The 25,329-nt window shown below is 40.0% G+C and overlaps 1 protein-coding gene across 2 annotated transcripts in view; it reads left to right on the top strand.

Moving 5' to 3' along the window:
- The first annotated feature begins 3,721 nt into the window (after positions 1–3,721).
- The window catches only part of LOC149153984 (Metallopeptidase M24 family protein), a 512,523-nt gene continuing 490,915 nt past the window's right edge, over positions 3,722–25,329 (top strand). The window contains exon 1 of one of the 2 annotated variants that reach the window (XM_089437962.1): positions 3,722–4,190. In XM_089437962.1, the coding sequence (XP_089294088.1) occupies positions 3,807–4,190 (384 nt within the window). In that variant the 5' untranslated portion in view covers positions 3,722–3,806. The remainder of the gene's footprint in view (positions 4,191–25,329) is intronic. The other variant, XM_089437961.1, reaches the window with a different exon arrangement.

The raw sequence follows: 25,329 nt of genomic DNA, 5'->3' as shown, positions 1-25,329 counted from the left end.
GTTCAGGAGGAGGATGAGTTGGTTTGGTCCCATGATCCATCATGGGGTTTATATGCCAAAAGCTAGAAATAATTTTCTTATATCTAATAGATTGTAGGATATTCATGAGGATTGGTGGAAACTTTTATGGAAGATCAAAGGTCTTGCAAAATCAAGACTTTTTATGTGGTGTGCACTAGCTAACAAAATACCATCTTGGGACAATTTAACAAAGAGATGTTTTCAAGGTCCAAACATATGTGCCCTATGCAGAGCTGATGAAGAATTTGTCAGTCATTTATTCCTATTGTGTCCTTACTTTAAAGGTGTTTGGAAATATGTTATGACAAAGCTCATATTTGAAGGTATTTGGTTAGGTGAAGAGTTAATGGAGGCCTGGTTTCAATGGGTTTCATTGAGGGAGAATAAACTGTATCGAGTATTGCCTCTTTTAATATTTTTGGGAGTTTGGCTTGCAAGAAATAGAGTTATCTTTGAAGATCGCCTCATTCCTATTAAGGTTTCTGCAACACAAATTTTAGTTATTTATGACCTTCTCCCAAAGGACCAAAGGGATAATAATAATAGAATCCTCAATCCAGTAGTCATTGATAGATCTCATCCTTGGGCATTCTTTGACAGGGCTTCACAAGGAGACCCTCCTGGATGTGGTGGAGGAGCTGTACTACATCTTTCAGAGACTCATTTCTTCTCTCTAAAAATGGGCTTGGGAGCAAGTTCCAACAACTATATAGAGTTCTTATCTTTAAAATTATTGCTTATGTTTGCAATTGAGAAAGGAGTGGATCATTTATAGGTCTTTGGAGACTCTATGTTGGTTATAAATTGGGTCAAAGGGTCTTACAAATGTCACAATATGAGACTATTGCCTTTGTTGGAAGAAATATCAAGACTAAAATATACCTTTACTCATTTTTTAGTGCTTCATGTTTAGAATGAACTTAATAGTCAAGTAGATGGTATTTCTAAGGAAGGTCTGTGATTGGATTTTGGGACTTGATTGATCAAAGAACAACAAAATGATCAATTCTATGAATTTTATCATAGACCTTTCATTGATAGAGTTGATCAAATATGATAGTTTTATTTTGATTCACATGCTTTAGTAACATTTTGTGGGACTTTTCATTATATCTCCATGCATACATACTTATCTCATCTGGTGATTTTATGTACAAAGACTATGATGATGTTTGCACTGAGTCTTGTTGTAATTATTTTGGAGGACAATATCTATATCAATTTTTGAATGGCTTTGGACATATCCTCGTGGATCCTCCTATTTTAATACATGTTTGACATGTACGTGTAGAATGTAGTTTTATATATTAAATAAAATTATGCCTTTTTTATGAGGGAAAAAAAGAGAGGTTGCAACATGACAAAACACTTGCATGGACTACAATTGTCACTTGTATCAATTTTCCTCTTTGTTTTGCTCCTCCTTTATTCATCTTAGTTGTAGTAAAGCCCATTCTAGAGCTTGTAGTTGGGGTTTAGGAATGAGGGCCAATCCCCCATAACTTAATGGTGTTGATTCAACATACATTGGGACAAGGAAAAATGGCATTGTATCCCGATCTTGAAGAGATGTGTAGACCAATGGATGTGGATACGAAACAAGCTCAACCTAGAGGATCTGCACCTATCTCTATTTTTGGCATAAGGCCTCTAGTTTTACTGCATAAATGCTAATTTTATTTTCATCTATGTCGAAGATAACGATTAATTATGGAGCTTCATAGTGCTATTGATAATGCAAGATAATCATGAAGCTTCATAGTGTTACCAATAATGTAAGATACGAGGTTTCTCAAATTGCTCTGTTTCTTTACCAGTGCCTCACCCCTGTGGTTGTTGTTGTTTGTTCTAGTGCTTGTATGTTGAGAAAAACCTTTGCATGACACATCCCTCTTCGACATTGTGGAACTTTTGGTTGGGGCCTTAATGCTCGTTAACGTTCTTGCTTCCTTGTCCCTTCCTGTACCATCTAATTTCCTTGCTCCAAGACCTAGGTGTAGCAATTGGTGTGGCTAGATCAACAAACTAGTCCAAGAATCTATTTGCCATGGTAATAGCAGCTGCCCCATCCAATTTATGCCTTTGGCATACTATGTGTACAAAAAGAGCAAGGTAAGAACCATGTGTCAGGGTGACGTTATGTCTGCGTAGATTTATCAACTCTTCCACGCTTGCATTTTTTAAGGGCTAGGCATGGACGCTCTAGGATCTGCACAATCAACCCCAATGGTTCAGGTGAAAACAAAGATTGAAATTTGTGATAAGTTAGCATGAATGATGCGGAGGAAAGGACAGATAATAGGAATGGTATATAAATAAAAAACAAATAAAAATAAAAGACGTAGCCTTCTCAATTGGATTGCAAGCTTGCAGCCATGGCTATGCACATTTCGACAGTGGTGGTCTCAAGGTATGTATAAATTTGTGCTCCATGGGAATTTGTATATGGGAAAAAATAAATGTATTCTTAATAACCTTAAAGTTACATGGTGTTTCATGACTAATCCCTAAATTATCTGTTAAATTGTTGTTTGCTTGTTTTTTGACTAATACATACCAAATTATGGATCACAAAATCTTAGATCTAACATACCAAATTGTTGCTCGCTTGTTGATTGGTACATACCATGCCCATGGATCATTTTCTTTTTGTCCCCTAGCGTGCTCACATAGGAAAACAATGCGTCTTGCTTGGCGACACAAAACTTACTATTTGACATCAGTTGTACACCAGGATGAACTCCATATTTGCTCCTTGCCCTCATATGTTGTCCTTCTCTTTAGCGTCTTGTTCAAGGTTATCATTCTTATATTTTGTTTCACGCAGATTAGGAAAGCAAATAGGAAGGCCGAGCAACAAGTGGGAGGATATGACTCTCCTATTATTTTGGAGTTCAAGGTTAGGAAGGCAAAGCAAAGGCACTCAATAGTGGAGGAGCCTTCACTTGAACAAAATGAGGATGTTATGGTCCCTAGGTGCTAGCTAGGCGTTTTCATGTTATAAAACAAAGTTTAGATGTCATAAAGCTTACAAGGTGGTGGGAAGTTTGAGATGGTGCAAAGTTCGAGGGATACTCATGAAAACATTTAATGTTTAGCAAACTAATGCTAGCATTGGTTTATTTGTGAAAGATTGTTAATGAAATATAGCTTGTAACATAAGATATATGTGTTGAAGAATTAGATATCTACCTCATGAAGAGGCCAAATAAGATCTCAAATTTAAATATAGGGTAAAATGTAAAATGCAATGTATGATTTTGACAAAACTTTAATTTAAAACAATGATATTTCATTGTTTTTTAACCTAATTAAGCTGAGAGGCTCATTCCGCAGTCTGGTATGATGTGTAAGGATGTCCGTCCGTCATCAAAGTTGAGATTTGCTCATGTTGGCCAAAATAAAATTTTAAAGACTTATGTTAGATCCATATTTAAGATGGATCTATGCTAGTTAATTAAAAAAATTGATCTATAAACCCCAAGAGCACGCCGAACTCGAAACAGGGAAAACAACAAAATTGAAAAATAACACTAAGTGAACTGATTAAGGTAGAATATGAGGTAATATAAACAAAATTCAATATTAAAAATTAATGCATAAACAAAACGAAAGATTAAAAAATCATGCATCGAGGAAGGAAAATTGAAAATGATGGCTGAAGGTAAGTGAATTTCATTATCGTGCGGATGTAGTTGTTCTACTTGTGGAGCATTAATCAAATTACCCGGACCTCAATAAATTTGATCTGTAACACACGCTACAATCTGTGCGGAGTACGAAACATGGAGGCCTCAGCAGCAGTTTGGGCTCGACCTTATCTCTCAGTCTGGAGGTCGTGCACTCGAATTCACGGGCGCGTTTCTCAAGTTCGGAGGCACGCGACCACCTCCTCCTTTCTCCCAAAAAAACTCAACGTCGGACGGAGCTCCGGTGAGGCGAAGCGGTCCATGGTACCTTGGCGGCAGCAGCAGCAGCAGCTGAGGTTCACAGCGCTGTCTATCAATGCCGGAAGTTCCGAGGGCGCTGTGCTCGCCAGGCCTTCTCCCGGCGGGAGGAACAACGAGAAGGAATCCGTCGACGGAAAACTGAGCGCGCTGAGACAGCTTTTCGACAAGGTTGGAGTCAAGATTGATGCCTATATCATTCCCTCTCAGGATCCACACCAGGTAGCTTCCAACTTTGCACCTATGTCATGCAGAAATTTCACGTCTATTTTGATATGTCTGGGAAAGGATTACATTTAAAGGGTATCCACTACTTCATCGTAGGTCACCATGCTATGTAGATAGGGATCATTGTTCACAGTTCTAACTTCTGTTAAAGAACTATAATGCTACGATGCATTATAATTGGGCCGTCTAGTTGTGTAGCAAACAGAGCCTCCGTCCTGCCGGCAGCTGGACAGAGCCTGGCAATGAAAATTCAGAATTTTGGCAATGTAAAGCTGCAATGCAAATTCTGAGACTGCAGATGGATTTCTCTACACCCCATTTTCAATAGAGAAACTCCATAAAACTGTTAAATTTCCATAAGGAAATCTATATTCCATTAATCAAATAATGTTAAGATAATAATAAGTGAGGTCTATCTTGGAAACACAATCACACAAATCTAAGAAACAAAATAGGAACAGACTCCTCTAGATAGAAATAATCACAATTGAGACAAATATGAATTACATATTCCAACCAATGTGGAAAAAGTCGAAGTCGGGATTAATTCGGCAAGGGTCCAAAAGTTGAAAAACTCGGCAAAGTAGGGAGTTTTTCGAAAAAGTCGGCAAAAAGTTGGCAAAATTAAAAAAACACAAAATTATTCATTTTTTTTATTTATTTTTTTAACATCTAGAGTATCCACAATATCAAATAAATGCATTTCCACATAAACATGTAAAGAAAGCTAACATATAATATGTATATGAAGTCTAGTGCTACATCACATATCAAAATAGTGAATCAACACCTGAATTTTGAGTCCTGTCTGAGTCTCAACTCTCAAGAGTCAAAATATCAACAAAAAATATAATAAATGTACATCATGAGTCATCTAAAAGTCATCAAGTAATCACTAATCAGTCACTGAGATCCTCTTCCCCTTTTACGGCAATAGGGAATGGCTTTGCCTTTTCCTCTAGAGGAAGAAGACCTTACCCCTGGGGATACAAAATGAAATGGACTCAATCGTCCTCTAGAAGTCGATGGAAGAGGTGGCCTCTGTGCTATGCTGCCACTGCTGCTGCCCACCCTAGATGGTGTCACCTCCTCCTCAGCATCCTCATCCAGCTCTGCTACTGCCTCCTGACCCTGATGTTGCTCCGCCTCCTCCTCCTCTATCTCTGGCTCTCCCTCCTCTGCAACTGCTACATCCTCTAGATCCACACCTAACCAATTCGGGATCGTGTCCAAGATCGGCCTCTCACTCTCGACTCTCCATGCAGCGGTGGTATCAATATTGTCCCATGAGATGGCTTCCACCTCAGTAGGTTTCTGAAGCTGTCTCACCCACAATCGAAGATTGTAGTAGACGTAGACCATGTCATTGAGGCGTTGGGACTCCAATCTGTATTAGGGTTATAGATTGTATATTAGTACTTAGAAAATTTAAATATTAAAATTAATCAAACGAATTCAAAAAATTTAATTTGAAATCTTTTTAGTTTTTACCTGTTGCGCTTTTTGGAGTGTATTTTGTCAAATACACTCCAGTTGCGCTCACACCCAGAGGAACTGCATGTTTGGCTGAGCACTCGAATGGCAAGCTTTTGGAGATGGGGTACTCTGGCACCATAGCTTGTCCACCAAGCATCTACAAGTTAAAAGAAAAATGAGAAACATAAAAAAAAAAACTATTGAAAGTTTGAAACAAATTGAAACCTTGAAAGTGTTGAAACAAACTTTGAAAGTTTGAAACAAATTGAAGCTTACCTAGCATTTTGGTCGTCCTATTCTTAATAGCCATGTTAAAACCAAATGTGCCACCTCCCATCCTATAGACCTCCATTTCTTTAGAAATCTCCTCACGTTCTAGCTTAGATGACACCATCCTCTCGACACAAGTGAAGAATCCATCCATCACCTCGGCATCAAATCTGAAACCACAAGCATAAGAAAATGCAGGGTTGAGGTAGACACCTGCAGCATGAATGGGGCGATGGAGGGTATTGTTCCATTGTTGATCAATCACTCTCCATATGACCTGTTGTTTCTCTAACCCCTCGTCTCCCTTATCTGCATAATAAGCACGGATGGCTTCTTTGGCCCTATCCATGGCCTCATACAAGTAGCCCATTGTGGGCTTCTCTCCATCAACCAACCGAAGAACCTTTACCAAAGGTTCTGAAATGGCACACACCTCCTCTACTCCTGCCTAAAAGCTTTGATCATATGAAACTAGTCTGCATATGACCTCTCCCTCCGGTTTGCGGCTAATAGATAAAGAACGCCAATCCGCTTAGAGAAACATGCTCTTCACCTGCCACATAGAATTCAACAGAGACTGAAGAGATATGAAAGTAGTGGCAAATCGTGTAATGGCAGGCCGCACCAACTCTTTGTTGTTGGTGAATTTTCTCATCAAGCTAAGCACAGATGAATGATTATATATAAATTTTGTTATGCTCTTGGATGATTCAACAATATCCCTCACAGTAGGAATCTTACCTATATCCTCCAACATCAAGTCAATGCAATGAGCAACACAAGGTGTCCAAAACAAGTTAGGATACCTCTCCATAAGCATCTTGCCAGCTGCAACATAATTTGCAGCGTTGTCCGTTATGACTTGGACAACATTGCTTGGGCCTACTTCCTGAATGAAGAGGTCCAACAACTCACATAATGTACGTGCATCTTTAATGTGTGCAGATGCATCAACATATTTCATAAACATTGTCCCCTTGGGACAACTAACCAAGAAGTTAAGAAGGGTCCTACCCTTCTGGTCAGTCCAACCATCTGACATGACTGTGCATCCAGTGTGCTCCCATGATGCCCTAAACTCTGCCAATCTAGCAGTGCACTCAGTCTTTTCATCTTGAAGAAGAGGCCCTCTCAATTCTGCAAAGGTGGGGGCTTTGTACCCCGGGCCAATGACAGCAACAACATCAAACATAGGCTGGTAGAATGGGTTTGTCTTGGCAATGTTGAAAGGAACATCACTCCATAGAAGACACCTACTGACCAACTTGTCAGCTTCTGCCTTTTCCTTTTTTTTCATTGATGATTTGATCCCAGGTTGTGAACCAGCTGTTGTTCTAGGAACAAAAAAAGATGAGATAGAAGGATGAGTACCCATGGGTGAGGAAGGTGATGTTGCTGTAGAAGCATTGCCACTCTCAATTCGCCCCACTCTTGAGCCCCCTACAAGTTGGTTTCTTAGTGTTGCCCTGGTGTTTTTTCCTTCCTCTTTATCCATCAATGATTGAATGGTCCGTCGGATGATTTTTAGACTTGGTTTTGTGCAAAGTTCAACATTTTGCCCCGGAATTTGCCCCAAATGGAATTTTAATCTGTTGATGCCTCCTGACATATGTTTGCCACACAACTTGCAAGTCAAATACATTCTATTGACCCCCCCAGTTTCGGGTGTAGCATCAGGCTCACCAAACTCCCACATAGAATCCAAAATCCTCGGCATTTTGTTTTAAACTTTGAGTTTGAATTTAAAGTTTAAACCTGGGCACAAAAAAAATTGAAACAAATTCAATTAGCAATGATCCATCAATTTAATGACAGAACAATCAATGTAATGACATATAAAATGACTGTCAATAATATATGACAAGAATCCATAGGTAATACCGTAATACATCACATAAAATTTGATCATATTTTTCCCAAAATATGGAAATATTAAATGTCGCTCAGTGACCAGTCACAGTGATTTTCATTTGATGCCCTTTCTGCAACTGTGCTACTCTACATTGCCCACTAACAGATTCAAATTTCATAGGCATTAATGTGACTCCATGGGCATGAATCTGTTAAAAAATTAGCATAGTGCAAGTGAGGAAAGCTACCATGTAACAGGCATCAACAAGTTTCCTTTTGATGAATTCAACTTCATCCCAACGTTTGGATTCAACATGTTCCCAGATTTTGGAACAACCCCATTTGGCTTCCATGAATCTTTCACAATTGATGAAGTTTATAACTTTATTGTTATTGTCCATGAAAATGCCTTGATGACTGTTTTCGCATTTTCTTTGAATGGAAAGAATGCATGAAAGTGGTACTGTCACTGTGATTTCAATTTTCAGCCCTTGTCATTTCCACATCTTGTTAAGAAATTTCAAAAATATTGGATGTGTGGATATGGTAATTAGTAATTACTAATGAGGACTCGAGATATAGCATATATTCAATGTTTTGATTCAACTATTTCACTGTCCTTTTCTACAGCAGTTGATATTTTTGTGGTTGAATTTTAGTATTTTACTCATCAAATTCATGCTTTCTGCTGTCCTAAATAGTAAACAGACCTTCATTGTAACTGTTGATCCTATGATACAATGAATGATTCAATTCCCTTTGACTTGGAATGGTTTTCCACTGGTTAATAAACCGTTAACTTGTTAAGTTTCCAGCGAAAATTTTCAAACCCACAAAATTGAGAAATCAACCACCAGAATCCTTTAAAAGTTTAACGTGTGTAGCAGTAGAACCAATTCATGCAGGCAGCAGGACTTTTGTTTTTAATATTTATAGGGAAATGAAAAGCAATAAATATTAAATAGGAAAGGATTTAACATTGGATCTACCGGCAATGTTGAACTGGAACAGTTATTCAACGGCAGATTGTTCAACGGTCAACCTTGGCAAATGCTATCAATCCGGCTCACAATTTGAATTTACGCCGGCTCCTCTCCACGCTTGCAAACCCTCGTTCTCTCGGTTCTCCACAACAGCCACAAACGCACAGGCCAAATGGCAAAAACTAAACTGAGTTAATAACCCTTTGCGGCTTTTTATCAGCCAAAAAAATTTCATGCCGATTTTTTCGATCGACTCGTGATTTAATCGGGAGTATTTCGATAAAATCGTGATTTTTTCGTTTATGAAAAAATCGCCAAAAAATCAACGGATTTAATCCTTTTGCTGAAAAAATCGCAATTTTAGGAATAAATCCCGATTTTTTCGGGACTTTTTCCACACTGATTCCAACACACCCCCTTAATGAGTACTTGTCTCGATATCAATTTGCAAAGTCTAATTGTGGTCAAACATAACAAAAGAATATGTTGATGTCCATATAAAGGAGCAACCATCCATCAGAATGCATGGGTGCCAACCGCTGCAACCACTAGTGTACTAGGATGCCCTTTGCATACATGGTTTTGTCAACCATTATAACTGCATAAATGTACATGTACTTGCAAACCCCCCTCCAATATCATGCGTTGGGTTTTATCGGATTACTCGTAACCATGCTCTGGGTTTTATCGGATCACCCTCAACCATGCCACCAAGGGCTCTCAGCCACCAAGGCCCAACTTAGCCACCAGGGCTCAACATAGCCACGGAGGCTCAACTCAGCCACGGAGGCTCAACACAGCCACCAAGGCTCTCCAGCCACTCTGGGCCACAAACCTGCCACTAGGGCACTCCAGCCACTCTGGGCTACAAACCTGCCACTAGGGCACTCCAACCACTCTGGGCTACAAACCTGCCACTAGGGCACTCCAGCCACTAAGGCTCACCAAAGACCCGACTCAACCAGGCTGAAGGTTTTCTCGACTAACCCTAAACCATGCCTATAGGAATCCATGTCCACTTCACTCTCACATGTGGTTTCTGGCTTACCACAAACCAACACTGCAAGTACAAAGTGGTTTTAAGAGTACCACAAACTTTATGGGATACACATGCCTCATCAAACTTACATTTCACACTCGAATTCTTCGAGTTACCAGGTACAAACTTTACAAAGACCACTACAACACATCCTAGACTTGTTTACTAATACATATGTGATTCACATTACAACATAATAGAGTCTGCTTTATTCTTCCACACACACAAACTCTTACCTAGTTGTAATACATATGTGATTCACATTACAACATAATAGAGTCTGCTTTATTCTTCCACACACACAAACTTTTACCTAATTGTCCATCATCCTTTAATCGCTATTGCTGCTCCTTTACCTCCTCCTTTAAAATTGTTCACATCTCGGGCATCTTTGTCTTTGTCAACTAAGTTTTGGATTTCCATACTTAACCTGTCATTTGTTAAAATAGCCAATTCTAAGAAAATAACTTTATTTTGAGGTGGCTAATCTCAATATATATATATATATATATATATATATGATTTTAATTCCAAAATACTTTCACTACAAAAAATTTCATTTCATTTACCCAAGTATGCACGAACAACCATGCTTTCAAACCTAAGTCGGATGGCCGAACAAAAATCCATTCAATAGCCAAAGGAGTCGCCAAAGATTGAATAAAACACGATACACGGTTGGACCCTCCAACACACAGTCTCTGGCTCGCCAGAACAATGCTTTGGGCACTTGGTTTCAACTTGCCCGTTTCCATCGTAATCTACACCCCTGCTCACACTAGGCACACAAACAAACTTCCGCTGTCAATTAGATAAGAGAGGTGGCACATGCATCCAACACTTCTTTCACCTCTCCGTCGCCAAATCTCTGCAGCATCAAGGCACTCTCCTCATCTGAATTCTTCAAATGCACAGTTTACAAATCTTGACTTTTGATAGTCATTGATCTTAATGACTCCTTTCCAGTAGTTTGCAACTTCTATAAGTCCATTGCACTCAGAGATGTAAATCAGGTTCATAATATCCTTCTGAAAACATGACCCACCAAAACCAACACTAGCATTCAAGAACTTTGGATCAATTCTCGAATCCTTACCAACAACATAAGCAACTTCTGTGACATCTGCCCCAGTTGCTTCACAAAGGGCTGACATTGCATTAACGGACGAGATTCTCTGGGCCAAAACTGCATTTGTAGCAAGCTTTGAAAGCTTTGCAGACCACATATTTGTAGCAATAATCCCATCTTTAGGAACCCAGTTGGCATAAACTACCTTCAAAGCTTTCACTGCTTTCTATCCTTTTGGAGTCTCCCGACCTCCAATAAGGACACGATCAGGGTTTAGAAGGTCTTGAATTGCAGTTCCTTCAGCAAGAAACTCTGGATTTGAGAGAATTTGGAAATTAATTCCCTTGGTATTATGTGTGAGGATTTTCTCAATTACTTAAGCTGTTTTTACTGGAATTGTAGAGTTCTCCACAACAATTTTGTTAGATTTTGAAACATCTGCAATCATTCAAGCTGCGCTTTCCCAATCTACAGTTTACAATATCTCTTCCATTCTAATCTCAGAAGCGCCCGATTGCACCAAAGCAGAGCATCCACGCTGATCCGGCTACGATCGACCTCACCACCCTTACCACTGCCTCGCTGTGGCCTCACCACGCCTCAACTCTCCACCGTTGGACTCGAACTCCTCACCTAGTGCTTCCTTGGACTCGTCCATTAGCGACAATGACCCTTCCCTTCTAGTGATGACGGATCTGATGGGTATGAGAAGCGCAACTCTGATCTCTCTATCAAGGAGTGATCTATATGAAGCGACCTGTATGTCGGGGGATCTCGTCTTCGAATGAAGCGATGTCGGCCTCAACTCAAAACTCGATAGGGACTGCAACGATCATACCACAGGAGCTTCAGTGCCAGATTAGGGTGTCGGGTCCACACTTCTCTCTTCGTTGACTAGAGGGCACTGCTCTAGCCCTTGGACAGACTTCAAGCGACCTCATTCAACCAGCGTGCAGTACTCCATATTACTAGCATGCAGTCTTTCACAGAAGGCCATCCGCTCGGCCCGCTGTCTCCACTCACCATTGAATAATACACTCCCTCGACTCTCAGAACAAGAGTTGAACCTTGCTTGATGGACAAACTTAAAAAAAACTAAAACAAAATGTACTTCTCTCTTATTTCCCTCAGTCCAGGACGGGCCAAGCCCAGGAGGGGCTAGGCCCTCAGGGGCTCTAATACCATGTTAAATTTCCATAAGGAAATTTATATTCCATTAATCAAATAATGTTACAAATAAATAAGTGACGTGTTGTCTCAAGATAGGGAAATTATCTTGGACACACAATCTGTTGGTTGAGAGAATATCCCAACCACACATAAATCTAGGAAACAAAATAGGAACAAACTCCTCTAGATAGAAAGAATCACAAATGAGACAAGTAGGAATTACATATTCCAACGATAATAATTTCAACAATTTAAGCTGAAATTTGAAACTTTTCATTGCGTAGGATAGAAAGACACTGGAAAAGGAGGTGCGGCTACACTATTAGCTTATTCCACTAGACAATGATACAAAGATATAATGACATCGTCAGTTAGGCTCAAAGCTTGGTCCTCTATCTCCAAGTTGTCTAATGATGATTGGGCCTTAATGGTGCAACATTACTCTCAGCATCATTGTATTTTCGTTCTTATAAATATTGACTTGCTCCCCAACTAAATTATACTACAACATCACCTTTCTCATTTATTCCCAACAACATCTTTTGTATCTACATGTTATATGTTGGGTGAGGAATTAGCACCATGCAATGGTTGAGGAACATGCACATTTCTCGTTTTTAGGAAATATAAAGATTTCTTCTCATGAAACATTGCATATATCGATATATAATTTTTTTTTGGTTCTCATGAGAAGAAATCTTTATATTTCCTAAAAACGAGAAATGTGCATGTCCCCCCCCTCAAGGGGCAGTGGCCAAAACCAATCAAAACAAAAAATAAATGCCATGTCAGAGTACATTTGATAATTCTTTTTGATACATTTGGCTCCTTCTTCAAAAGAGTTGAGATAAGAAATCCACAAAATAAGCTCATATACAATTTGCTTGTGAAGAAAAACACAAAAGATTTCCCTTGCTCTGTTAAATGGAGTTAGAGGAGGAAGGGTTCAACTAAATTTAGAGGTGCACTATATTTAGCAGCGGGATACACAAGTGGGCCAAAACCGTAGTTTACATTTTATCTCATTATTTTGACTTACGAAAATTTTAATTTTTCTATAATAAAAAATTGAAGTGATTTGAGCCATCCATTGAGATCTAATCTCAGCGATTCATGGAGATGGTGGGCCTAGGTCAACTTCAAAGGAGGAAAAGGGTGCAGACTTAGCTTATTATGCACTAGACCAAGGTTACTTGGGAGCGGAGCAAGAGCGACATTTTCAGAAGCTCCTGGTTTGGGAGCGATTCGGGGAGCAATTTTTTATATAATATATATATTTTTTATATTTTGATGCATATATGTCAACAAAAGCATGTAGAATGATGAATTAGTGATGAAAAACATAAAAACATGGATTAAGACATATATCATCATTCATCTAGTAGTTATAATCTTCATCAACCATGTCCACAAGTTAATAACATAGTAGCATACAACATATTGAGTTTCATGATTCATCAATCTTAAAGTTTCAAGCTTTCAAAATTCAATATATAACATTTATTATCATTGATCACCAAAGTTGTACTTGTAAGCTAAGTGTAACCATTACAACAAATAATATCTAACATGAAATGAAATGTTATAAAATGAAATGAAATGAAACAAATTTCAACTTTTACGAAGCATCATATTCATAATTCATTACCAATGAATAATAATTGTCAACTTCAAACTTACATTGTCATATATTGTTTACAAAAATATCATAATAAATATGAAAGAGTCAATAATTATAAAAACTACTAGAAACTAGAAAAGACAAGTAAATCTATTATCTATTGCTAATGCTTGGGCCTCTTGCCGCCATGAGAAATGTCTAATTTTTTAGTCTTGTTGGAAAATCAGGATCTTTGTCATTAATATCACCCTCTAAGCATTAATATCCAGAGGTATGTTTGTCATTACCTCTGGATTTGTATAGGGATCTTTGTCATTAATATCACCCTCTGAGCATTAACATAAGATAGAAAAAACATAGCATGTCAAGTCAAGATTTTGTTTCAGTGACGGGGACATTTTTAGCAGGGTCATGATAGAGGAGTTTCGACAACCAATGTCACCAACATAAAGGTACATAGAGGGATTGGTGCTCTTGATTAAATACAAGTTCCATACCCTAGTACATGACAAAATCCAATGGAAACATTGCAATCTTGAAATCGTGAAAAATTGATAAGTCTGTTGGTTATTTATTTATTTAACTATAACGGTGATATTAATTATTTAAAACCGGTTGGGCCGAAACCAAAACAACCATCATTACAATATTCAGAATTCCTTTTAGTTTCAACTCTCCTTTTCCTTACATAGGTGTAGATTTACTCTAGATTACGGGATCAGGTTCCATGTAGGTTCTTCATCATTCTTGCTTAAGGCTCCTTGTGGCAGGGGGCATGCCAGGTTTGCTTTTGCATCTGCTTCCTTATTTGAGCCACGTAGAATATGGAAAAGGAGATAGGAAGAGAAGTCTTGGAACACGTATCTCGGCCTTTGAAGTGTCTTGTTGAGCGCCAGATCGCTGAAGTGGTCCTTTGAATTTAATATCTTTATCAAAATTTCTGAGTCCCCGAAGGCTTGTATTTCCTTAATGCCTTTTTCACATGCTATCTGACAGGCTTTTAGCAGCCCAAGGATTTATGCCTGGTTGTTGGTTCTCTGTCCAAGTCCCCAGCTGAAGCTATCTTCACGAATACCCTTTGGGGAGTAGATCACTCCGCCTGCTCCTGTTGTCCCTGGATTGCCTTTGGAGGCACCATAAAAAAAGATTGTTGTTTTACCCTGTTTCCTCCACCAAGCTTGAAAATCTGAGTCCACTTCTCGTAGTCTCCATGCAAGAGTTTTAGTGGGGCAAGTGGTGTTATTTATCCTGTCTTGAAATATATAAGTTCCCATCCATTTTTTTTCTTTCGGGAGAAGCATGTTATCGTTTTTGAGGGGATGATTGGCCACAGTCTCGAGGAGTAATGCTTTTGCTTTTGCTGCCACCTTCAAAGGGGAGTTCGGAACGCTGTTGAAGATCTGGTTGTTTTTGGCGAGCCATATTTTCCAACAGACGTATTAAGTACTGCTTTCCAGATTCTATTCCATGCTGTCTTTCTTTGGGTCATGTGAGGATAAATCATTCTCTAGGTGTGCTGAAAAGGGTAGCTACTTTGACTTGCGATGGGGCAGAGACATTGAGGCCTTGAAGGATGCAGTCCCAGACTTCTTGAGAAAAAGAGCAATCCACAAACACATGCTCCATGGTTTCCTGGGCTTTGCAGCAGAGAGAACACCAATGTGGCCCGTGAATACCTCTTTACTCAGATTGTCGCCAGTTGGCACTTTCCCATGCATTAATACCTAGGTGAAGAAATTTATTTTGGGGAGACCGAGAGGATCCCAGACTTGTTTCCACACAGATGCAGTATGGCTCGAAGCTTGCTGTGGTTGAAGAGAGGCAAATCCATGCCTTGCGTTGTAGATTCCAGTCTTTCCCCATCCCCATTTGTCCGTCAAACGCATGTGAACCAGTGCCAGTCCCGTTAACGCTTCTTCCAGGAGGGTCTTTTGACTGCGCATTTGATCTGGAACTCGTGGGATTTCCCAATTTCACCATTTTCCAGAGTCGTCCCATGTCGAGATATCTGCCAGGGTGAGGAATCCTTGCTGCATGAGCTAGTTCTTGATTTCTTTGATTGCTTCATTTTTGCTCAAAGGCCACTGTCCCATTATGTTGTCTTGCCACAGCATTGTGTTTTTTCCATTGCCAGGAATGCGATACAAGTGCTTTTGGAAGAACTCTATCCCACGGCGGCAGAGATGCCATATCGACGTCCCTTTGATGCTGTTATCTATCTGAATGTTCCTTAGCGTTGAGCCTTTTAGATATTTTTTCTTTATGACCTAACTGATAGGGTGTTTGCTGTTTGAGAAGAGGGTCCAAAGTATTTTACCTCCAAGAGCTAGATTGGCAAGGCCTGGGTCTCTTATTTGCAGGCCTCCTTCAGAGATGGGGCGTTTAACTGTATCCCAATTCACTAGGTGGAATTTTCTTTGGTTTCCTCTTCCTCCTCTCCACAGAAAATCCCTGATAAGTCTGGAGATCTGTTCCGTGATCTTCTTTGGAGCCAGAAGAAAGGAAGCTTGATAAATAGGCAAGGAGGACAAAACAGATTTTATAAGGATGAGTTTGCCAGCGTTGGTGAGCCATTGACCTCCCCAAGCTGTAATCTTGGACCTAATTTTGCTTATTACCACTTTCCACAGTGATAATTTGTTACGGCCCAGGGTTATTGGTAACCCGAGATATTTGATTTTATCCCAAGAAGCGAATCCCAAAAAGCCTAAGGAGAGGGATATTCTCTGAATTGCTTGTTGATCCACATTCCACCCGTATATTGCACTTTTCCTTTTATTTATAAGAGCTCCTGATATGCTGCAGAATTTTTGAAGAATTCCATTGTAAACTTTGGCTATCTTGATGGAGGCTCCGCCCAAAAGAAGAGTATCATCTGCAAATAATGCGTGATTGAGAGGCTCTAGCCCTTTCGTCAACCTGACTCTTGGAGCTGTCCCTGCTTTCTTTTTAGCTGTCAGTTTTCTACTTAACGAGTCTGCCATCAGAATGAACAAGAAAGGGGAGAGGGGGTAGCCTTGCCTTATTCCCCTCGAGGCTTGAAAATAGTTTGCTGGCCTGCCATTAACTAAAGGAGCTATCCATGGCTTTTCAGTACAAGCTTTAATCAAATTGACAAAGTTAGAGTTGAAACCAAAGGAAAGGAGGACTTTGTACAGGAAAGAAAGATTTACCCGGTTGAATGTGTTTGCCATGTCTAGCTTTATGAGCATACCTTGCTCCTGTCGAAGATAATTGAAATTTATGACTTCTTGCACCTGTATTACATTGTCCAATATATATCTCCCTTTGACAAAGCCGCCTTGGGTGGGAGAAATGAGTTTCCCAAGCAGTGGCTTGATTCTGTTTGCCAGCATTTTTGTCAGGATTTTGTATGATGCATTGTAGAGCGAGATTGGCCTAAACCTGTCAAAAGTGCCCGGATTCACTTCCTTTGGTATTAATGCAAGAAAGGTAGAATTAGTACTGCCTCCCACTTTAGCTTTTTGATGAAAAGCTTTAATCATCCTCAGTAAATCAGTTTTTATTATTTCCCAGCAGATTCTATAAAAATGAATTGAGAAGTTGTCAAGTCCTGGTGCCTTGTCTGGCTCCATGGACCAAATTACTTTACAGATTTCTTCCTCCGAGAAAGGTTTTGTAAGACTAGTGTTGTCCTCGTTGCTTACCAAAGAAGGAATGTGAGAGAGAAATTTAGAGATGACTTCTTCACTACCATTCCCATCCTCTTTATAAAGGTTCTGGAAATGATCTTCTGTTGCTTCTTTTAGCTGTTCTTGACCTTTGAGTATAGTCCCATTTGAGCAAGTGATTTCAGAGATATGATTTCGGGATAGTCGAGCTCTATATTGCCTATGGAAGAACGAGGTGTTTCGGTCTCCTGCTTTAAGCGACAGGCTACGAGAGTTAAGCCTCCAAGTCTCTTCTTCTTGGCGGAAAGCGTGGAAAGATTTGATTTGGGCAGCTTGTTCTTTTTCTAAATCTGAAGCAGAGATCTCCTTATTTTCCATGTCCATTTGCAGATCTGTTAAAAACTGAATTGTCTCCTTTTTGTTGCTGGTGGGAGAATTTGGGGTTCTTTAATCCATTTTTTCAGAGCTTTCTTGGTTATTTTTATTTTCTGCTCCCACACGACGCTGGGAGATCCTGTCACAGGTGTGGACCATGCCTCCAGAACAATTTCCATGAACCCTTCTTTTCCTGACCAAAGCGGGTTGAATCTAAAAGGGATAGGGCCCAAATTTTCTTCCTCTTCCAGCTGTAAGAGGATAGGTTTGTGGTCTGAGGCCAGCTTTGGGAGAATTTTCGAGGAGATCAGTCTTTTTCCTAGCAACAAAGAGCTCTGCGCTAGGAAATGATCTAGACGGGCAGAGATGTGTTCTGCCCCAGTTCTATTGTTTGTCTAGGTATAAAGGCCTTTCTTCGGTTTGAAGTCAAGAAGATCCCAATGAAGTATTAGCTCCTCTACTAATGGAAGCATTTGGTCCCTGCCACTATTACCACCTCTCTTTTCTTTTGGATCAAAGACGAGGTTGAGATCTCCAACCACTATTATATTCTGAGGGGAGTAAATGTCTAAGAAATCAGACAAGGTCTGCCAGCATTCTTTCTTCTCTGTAAGGAGGACTGGGACATAAAGGTTGAAAAGAGAGATGGAGAGCTTACTAGATAGATGTCGAAGTTCGGTGTATATCCAATGTTGGGTCTCAAAGGAACTTTCTAATTGAAACTTGTCCTCCGACCACAATGTTGCTAGGCCACCAGAGGAACCTCTTGAACTAATGGCCTTTCCTGCATTTTTTCCCCATTTTAATTTGTTGATCTCAAGAAGGGTTTCCCCTTCAATCTTAGTCTCTTGGAGCATGAGGATATCAGGAGTTTCTATTTTCAGAAGGTCTTTAACTGCTTCAGCTTTCGCAGGATTCCCCAAGCCTCTGCAATTCCAAGAGACTAGTCTCATTACTTAACGGGAGTGGAGTGAGTTGATTCCCCCTTAGGGGGCCTTGCTCTGGTGTTTCTCCCGATAGACATTTCAATGGTGGATTGGCTGCCTTGCATTTTTTGCCTCTCCGCCTCTTCTTCCCTGGCTTCCTTGTGAGATTTCCTCCCAACTCTTTTGGAGGGTCTCTCGAATGTCTCATCTTCCGATGACCCAGAGGTTTCCAGAGGTTTTTTCCTTGTCATTTCTGCATAGGTAGGTGAGGAGGAGGTTCCTGCTGGGGAGTCAGGTTGGGTTACTTCTATGTTCTTCTTTTCTGCTTCGAGTGAAGGAACTTAGCGTTCAATCTCCTCTATCTCTGATTCTGGAATTTCGTTTAGTGTGTTGAGGGTTTCGAATGGGTTTATTGAGGCTGTTGTCCTCTTCCATCCGTTTGTACCATTTTTGTTAAGGGAGCTCCAGATTCCGTCGGTGCCTCTTTCCCTTTGTTCCTGTTATTCACCTTGGCCTGGACTGCTTTCTGCACCCGGGTCCATTTTTCTCCTTTCGACTTCTCTAGATCTTCCTCCTTTTTTTTTGCAGTATTTTGCGAAATGCCCGTATTCATGGCAATGTATACATTTGAATGGTAGCTGCTCGTAGTCTAACTCTTGGATATAAGACTAGTCTGCTATTGTTAACTTTACAGCTTCAGGTAACCCTATTTCCAAATTGACTTCGACGCATATTCTTGCACATGAGTACTGATCCCTTCTCTCTGCTCGATCTATGTATTTTCCCAGGGTGTTACCAATCGTTTCTAGTGACTTCGGGTTCCAACAGTGCAGTGGTAGATGAGGGAGGCGCACCCACACTGGAACTGCTGTCGGCACATCTTGTGTCGGATCGAAATCTGGTGACCATGAGTTTAAATACAGACCCTGAGGTCCCATGAAATATGGTCCATTCCTAAAAATGAGATTTCTGTCTTCTACCAAATAAAAAACAAAGACAAAATAGCCCTTACCAACCAGAAAACTACTGATGCCTTCCTTTGCTAATGGTCGCCAGTTCCTTTGTACCCAAGCCTCGATAGCCTTGGGGGAAGGCCATAGCCCTGTAAATTGTCCGATGAGCCCTCTTTCAACTAAGTTCAAAGCGGATCTGCAAGAATCTTCAACAGGCAGGGCGACTGTGGGGATGCTGTCAAGTTTCTTTACGAACTTGTGTTGAGTTTCCCTTGCTGGGCGTTTACTACTGTCGCCGATCAACTTCCTGAAAGCAAGGATCTCTGGCGGAGGAGGAAGAGGAGGAGGGGCCTCGGGACCCCCTCCCGAGGCCATGGCGGTGATGGTAGATATTTCGCACCAGGGGTATGCGCATGCAGATTTAAATTTTTCACTGTCGCTCTCGCTCGTCTCAAAAGCAATCGCAATCGACTTTCATAAGTTTGCTGGATTTTGAATGAGATTTAAAATTCTACTTTCTCCATATGAAATCCAATGAGGTTGAAACCACATTCAAACATCTTGAGTCATTTCATGGTAATGTTAAAAATTTAAGTAAAAGGTACTTTAAGAATTTAACATTACCATGAATCGCATATCAATACTAGGGCCATAGGCTTGATCATTAGGCTGCCCCACTCATTTTTTTTTTGTTTTTTGAAAAAAAATGTATTTGGAATGTTACTGCAAAAAAAAATTGTGAAAAAGACTAGGGAGCTCCCCCAATCGCTCCTTAAAAACCAGGGAGCGTTTTTTTTAAAGGGAGCGCGCTCTAGAGCAGAGCGCGAATTGGGAGCGTGTTCGTGGGGGGGGGGCTCCCCTACAACCCTACATTAGACAACTTGTGTGTTCAACTCAGTGGAAGAAGGGTGTTCAATTCAGTGCCTAGGGTTTTCAGTTCAATGCAACTAAGGCAAGATAAAGAAGTCAAACAACCTGAAATTTTTTCAGCCAACATTCGTCTTCAGCCAAGTCGATATCACCTGCATGGAGGGACTGTACTCAGACCATACAGGCCTATATGATTTCCTTACAATGTGCATGCAGCCAGGCCGAGAGGAAGAGGCGCATATCAGTTTGTGTTGAGGGATTTTTTGAGTGAAGGGAAGTCTTCCTTCCTCTTTGTAATCTTTTTCTGAATATTTTGTTGAAGCATAATAAGGACGGACAAGTTGGCAAGTTTTCCCCAGTTGGGGTTTCCTGGGTAAATTTCTGTTGTATTGTTTTTTTGGTGTGCCTGTGTCTTCAAGCTTATTTTCCATTGCAATATTCAGTTACGAAACTTAGTATATTTGATGAATGCTTTCGAAAGTTCAGGTTCAACTCTTTTATTTCTAAAATTTCATTAAATTAGTTGTTGGGTTTTAAAAACTAATAAGCTCCATTATGAATGTGGACTATGGCAAAATCTTAATAAAATAAAGGACATGTCTTGCTCTAGCCAATCCTCAAAGAACTCATGGATGTCTCGTATACTAGGATGCTCTCCAAGATGGCTTTTAACAAGACTAGTCTGTCTCCCCTAAACAACCATATGTTTGTCCATAATGAAACGTTGGCTTTGATTTTTTTTACAGAGCCATAACTAGTCTTCAAATCAATAGGTTCTAGGTTTCAAATAAAACCTTGAATACTTTTGGCCATCTTTGATCTTTCTTCAAAGCAAATGAAGGGAGGATTTTAAATTGGCTTGGAGATCTTCTCCTAGAAATGAAAAAGGATACACGACTTGTTGCAATTTACTTCCATTCCTGTAACTTGACAATATAAATCAAGAATTCTTTTTAAAGAAGAGGACTCCTTCGAAGAGCCTGCATTTAACAATTGCACATTGTCAACAAACAACAAATGCATAAGTGTCTCATAAGGAGAAGCCATAACCCCCTGTAGCTCCCCTTTATTTTTTTCTTCTGTCATGAATTTGCTAAGTCCTGCTACCAATAGAAATAGGAATGGGGATAGAGCGCATCCTTGTCTAAGCCCTTGAAAGGACTAAAAGAAAGGAGAAGGAGATCCATCGATCAACACTGCAAATGACGTTGTAGATATACATTCCATGATATAGTTTACCATTAGGATCCACATGCCTATTTGGATTAAAGCTAGACAGCTGAAGACCCACAAAACCTTATTGTAGGCTTTTTGTTAGTTTTGTTAGCATCAAATGGTGTTATAGTATCAGACTTTATGGAGAGGCTAAAACACATGGGATCTCCAAAACCCAGAAATCATTTTTGGAAATTCAACCTAGAGATAGCTCAGTTAAATTAATTGACCATCATTTAAAGTTTTTCTAAGTCTAACTTAGGAAAATTTGTTAATTAATGAGAATTAATTAAGAAAGGTGAGATTTCTCTAGAAACCCACATGGATCAACTCAGAAATGATATCAACCATCAATAATGATTTAATGGTGGTCCTTGAAGAATCAATTGGAGATTATAAGAAGGGATTGTTGGGGTTGAGGGGAAGACACACCAGTGCAGATACTCAATGATTAAGGCAGTTCGATTTTGTAGATTTTTATTGTAGATTCAAACTGCAGATTGTGATATGCTAAAACAATTGACTTGAATCTACTCTACTCATCAGTGGAAACAAAAATTGATCGATGAAATCACGAAGCAGAAAAGGAAGAATTTCAATCACACATAACACAATAATTTTATGGGGAAAGCCTCAGCTAAAATCTCTTGCAAGATCTGAGAAGAAAATACAATGCTTGTTCAACCCAAACAATTTCTGCACAAGTACAATCTCACTCACTGCTTCACAAACCAGCTCAAGCCAATACTTAGCCAAATCTGCTGCCTGCCAAGGTCCTACTTCCTTGCACTGTTCCTTTGGGAATTAGCCCATATTTAATTGGGAAATTCCTCACTCATAATTGCGCAATCCATCCATAGGCCTTCCTTTGATTGCATGCACCATTAGTTTAATTTAGATGAGTTTACAACTGATAGAACACTGTCGCTGAACTCTAATCTCAACTGGGTCTTTCTCAGAACTGACATGCATGAGTTATTTATGAGTGAATTATCAATTATCTGATTGATCACTGCATGTGAATTAAATCCAATTTAATTCACTTGACCTCTCACTAGTTCCTCCATCAATTAGAACTAGTTTGACAAAATTTAACTCAATTAAACTGAATTAAATAATTACAACTCAATCAGAACTCAACCTTGGCCCCTAAAATTTAGGGATCACTCGACATGACTCTATATAGACTTCCAACTCGAATTTACTGAGCCAACTAAGTCAACTTAACTTAATTAAATATTACAAGTTGCTATGAGAATAGAATTACAATTTAATTCCTAATTTAATTCAAGAACAAATTAAATTAGGATTTTCTTGTTGCTATTTTTAACACTCCCTCTCAACAAGAAAGGGATTATTTGCTACTCCGATTTTGCCTCTGTGAAACTCGAATTTGCATCTTGACAATGCCTTTGTCAAAATATCTGCATCCTGCTCCTCTGTAGGAATGTACTCCAGCAACATGATTCTCCTCTGCACACAATCTTGAAGATGGTGATACTGGATGTCAATATGTTTGGATTGATCATAAAAAACTGGATTCTCAGAGAGTTTGATACAACTCTGATTGTCATAGTAAATCGCTGTTGGATCCATCTGCTGACCAAACAACCCAACAGCCTCACACGCTGGTTGACTAACAGTCATGTATTTTGCTTCTGTTGAATTGAGTGCAACTGATCTTTGTTTCCTGCTGTACCAAGAAACTGCTGTTGACCCAATATTGAAGATTCCCCCTGATGCACTCTTTCTATCGGATGGATTCCCTGACCAATTTGCATCTGTGAAGCCTTTAAGCTTCACTCCCTCTGTCCGTCTATATCAAAGACCAAATTGAGTGGTGTCTCTGAGGTATCTCAACATATGTTTAGCTGCCTTCCAATACAGTTTGGTTGGCTTAACCATGGCTTGACTAAGTTGGTTAACTGCAAAACACATGTCCGGTCATGTGTTCACTAAATACATAAGTGAACCCACAAGTTGTTTATAAATAGTAACCTCCACTACTTCACCTGAAGTAGCATCCTCCTTCCTCCAGTTACCGGCTAGAGGAGTCTCCCTAGGTTTGCTGCTCTCCATGTGGAACTTCTTCAGTATCTCATTGGCATATTTGCCATGAGAGACAAACAATTCCTCATCTCCTTGCCATACCTCCATACCAAGAAAGTAATGCATGAGCCCCAAGTCCTTCATCTCAAACTCTCTTGCAAAATCCTCTTTGCAAGATTTGATCAACTTCTCATCACCTGTCAGAATCAAATCATCAACATATAATACTCTAATCAACAATTTACCTTCGACCACAATATGGTAAAGGTTCGCATCTGCTTCACATTTGGTGAGGCCCAACCTGGTGAAATAGCTGTCAATCCTGGTGTACCAAGCACAGGGTGCTTGTTTCAGTCCATACAACGCTCGCTTGAGTCTGCACACATGCGATTCTCTGTTGAAAGTCTTAAATCCTTTTGGCTGCTCAATATACCTCTTTCTCAATCATGCCATTGAGGAATGTTGTCTTTACATCCATCTGATGTATCTTCCATCCCATCTGCGTTGACAATGCTAGAATAGATTTGATTGATGAGTACCTTGCTACAGGAGCAAAGGTCTCATCGTAATCAATTCCCTCCACCTGAGAGAACCCTCTAGCCACAAATCTGGCCTTGTGTTTCTCCACACTCCCATTTGCTGCTTGCTTTACCTTGTAAAGCCATCTGGAACTCACCATTGACTTGTCTGCTGGTCTTGGGACCACCTCCCAAACATTGTTTCTGATAATGGAGTCATACTCCTCAACCATGGCATCAACCCACACTGGTTGCTGCACTGCTTCCTCGAATGAGGATGGCTCAATCTCTACACTCTCTCTCATCAGAGCCATGTAGCTAGTGTACTACTCTGGTGACCTCCTCTGCCTGCGCTATGATGTGGGTGCTCCCACATTCTCTCTAGCATCATGCAATAATCTGTCAGCCTCTCTGGTGTGCTTTCTCCCATCTCTGGAAGTCTCTGCATGAGTGGGTGTTTCCACTCTCTGCTCCTCTGCATGTGGCTGCTCCACATCATCCCGAGATTCCTCCTTTGCATCTAAAAACTCCTTAACTGCATGTAACTGAAGCTCCCTCTCAAGGGAACATCTCATGGCCTTCTCTTCATCGAACTTCACATCTCTACGAACCATTGTCATCCTGTTGGATGGCAGGTACACCCGATAGTTGTGAGGTGTATTAGTGTACCCCACAAATATGCCCAACTCAGCTGTTGGCTCTAGCTTTTTTTGTGCATTCTTGGTAACAAGACAGTGCATCCTTGGTAACATGACAGTACACTGATGAAACAAAGATCGTGAAGTGTGCCACATCTGGTTTCTTACCTGAAAAAGCTTCTTCTGGTGTACTCATCCTGAGAATTCGATGAGGGCTTCTGTTCTGCAAATAAACAGTTGTGTTGCATGCTTCAACCCACAAGTGCAATGGTAGGCCTTGATCATGTAACATTGCCTGTGCCTCTCCCACAATACTTTTGTTCTTCCTTTCAAACACCCCATTCTTATGTGGGTTATGAGGTGTTATCAACTCTCGTTGAATTCCTTTTGTTGCATGAAAGTTCTTGAATTTATTCGACACATATTCTCCACCGTTATCGCTTTTGAGAGCTTTAACTTTCCTGCCAGTATCTTTCTC

Source organism: Pinus tabuliformis, chromosome 9 (assembly GCF_031772625.1).
Source record: "Pinus tabuliformis cultivar Carrire ecotype Pingquan chromosome 9, CPIR1, whole genome shotgun sequence".
Classification (NCBI taxonomy): Eukaryota; Viridiplantae; Streptophyta; class Pinopsida; order Pinales; family Pinaceae; genus Pinus; species Pinus tabuliformis.
This window is presented reverse-complemented; position numbering and strand designations above follow the sequence as displayed.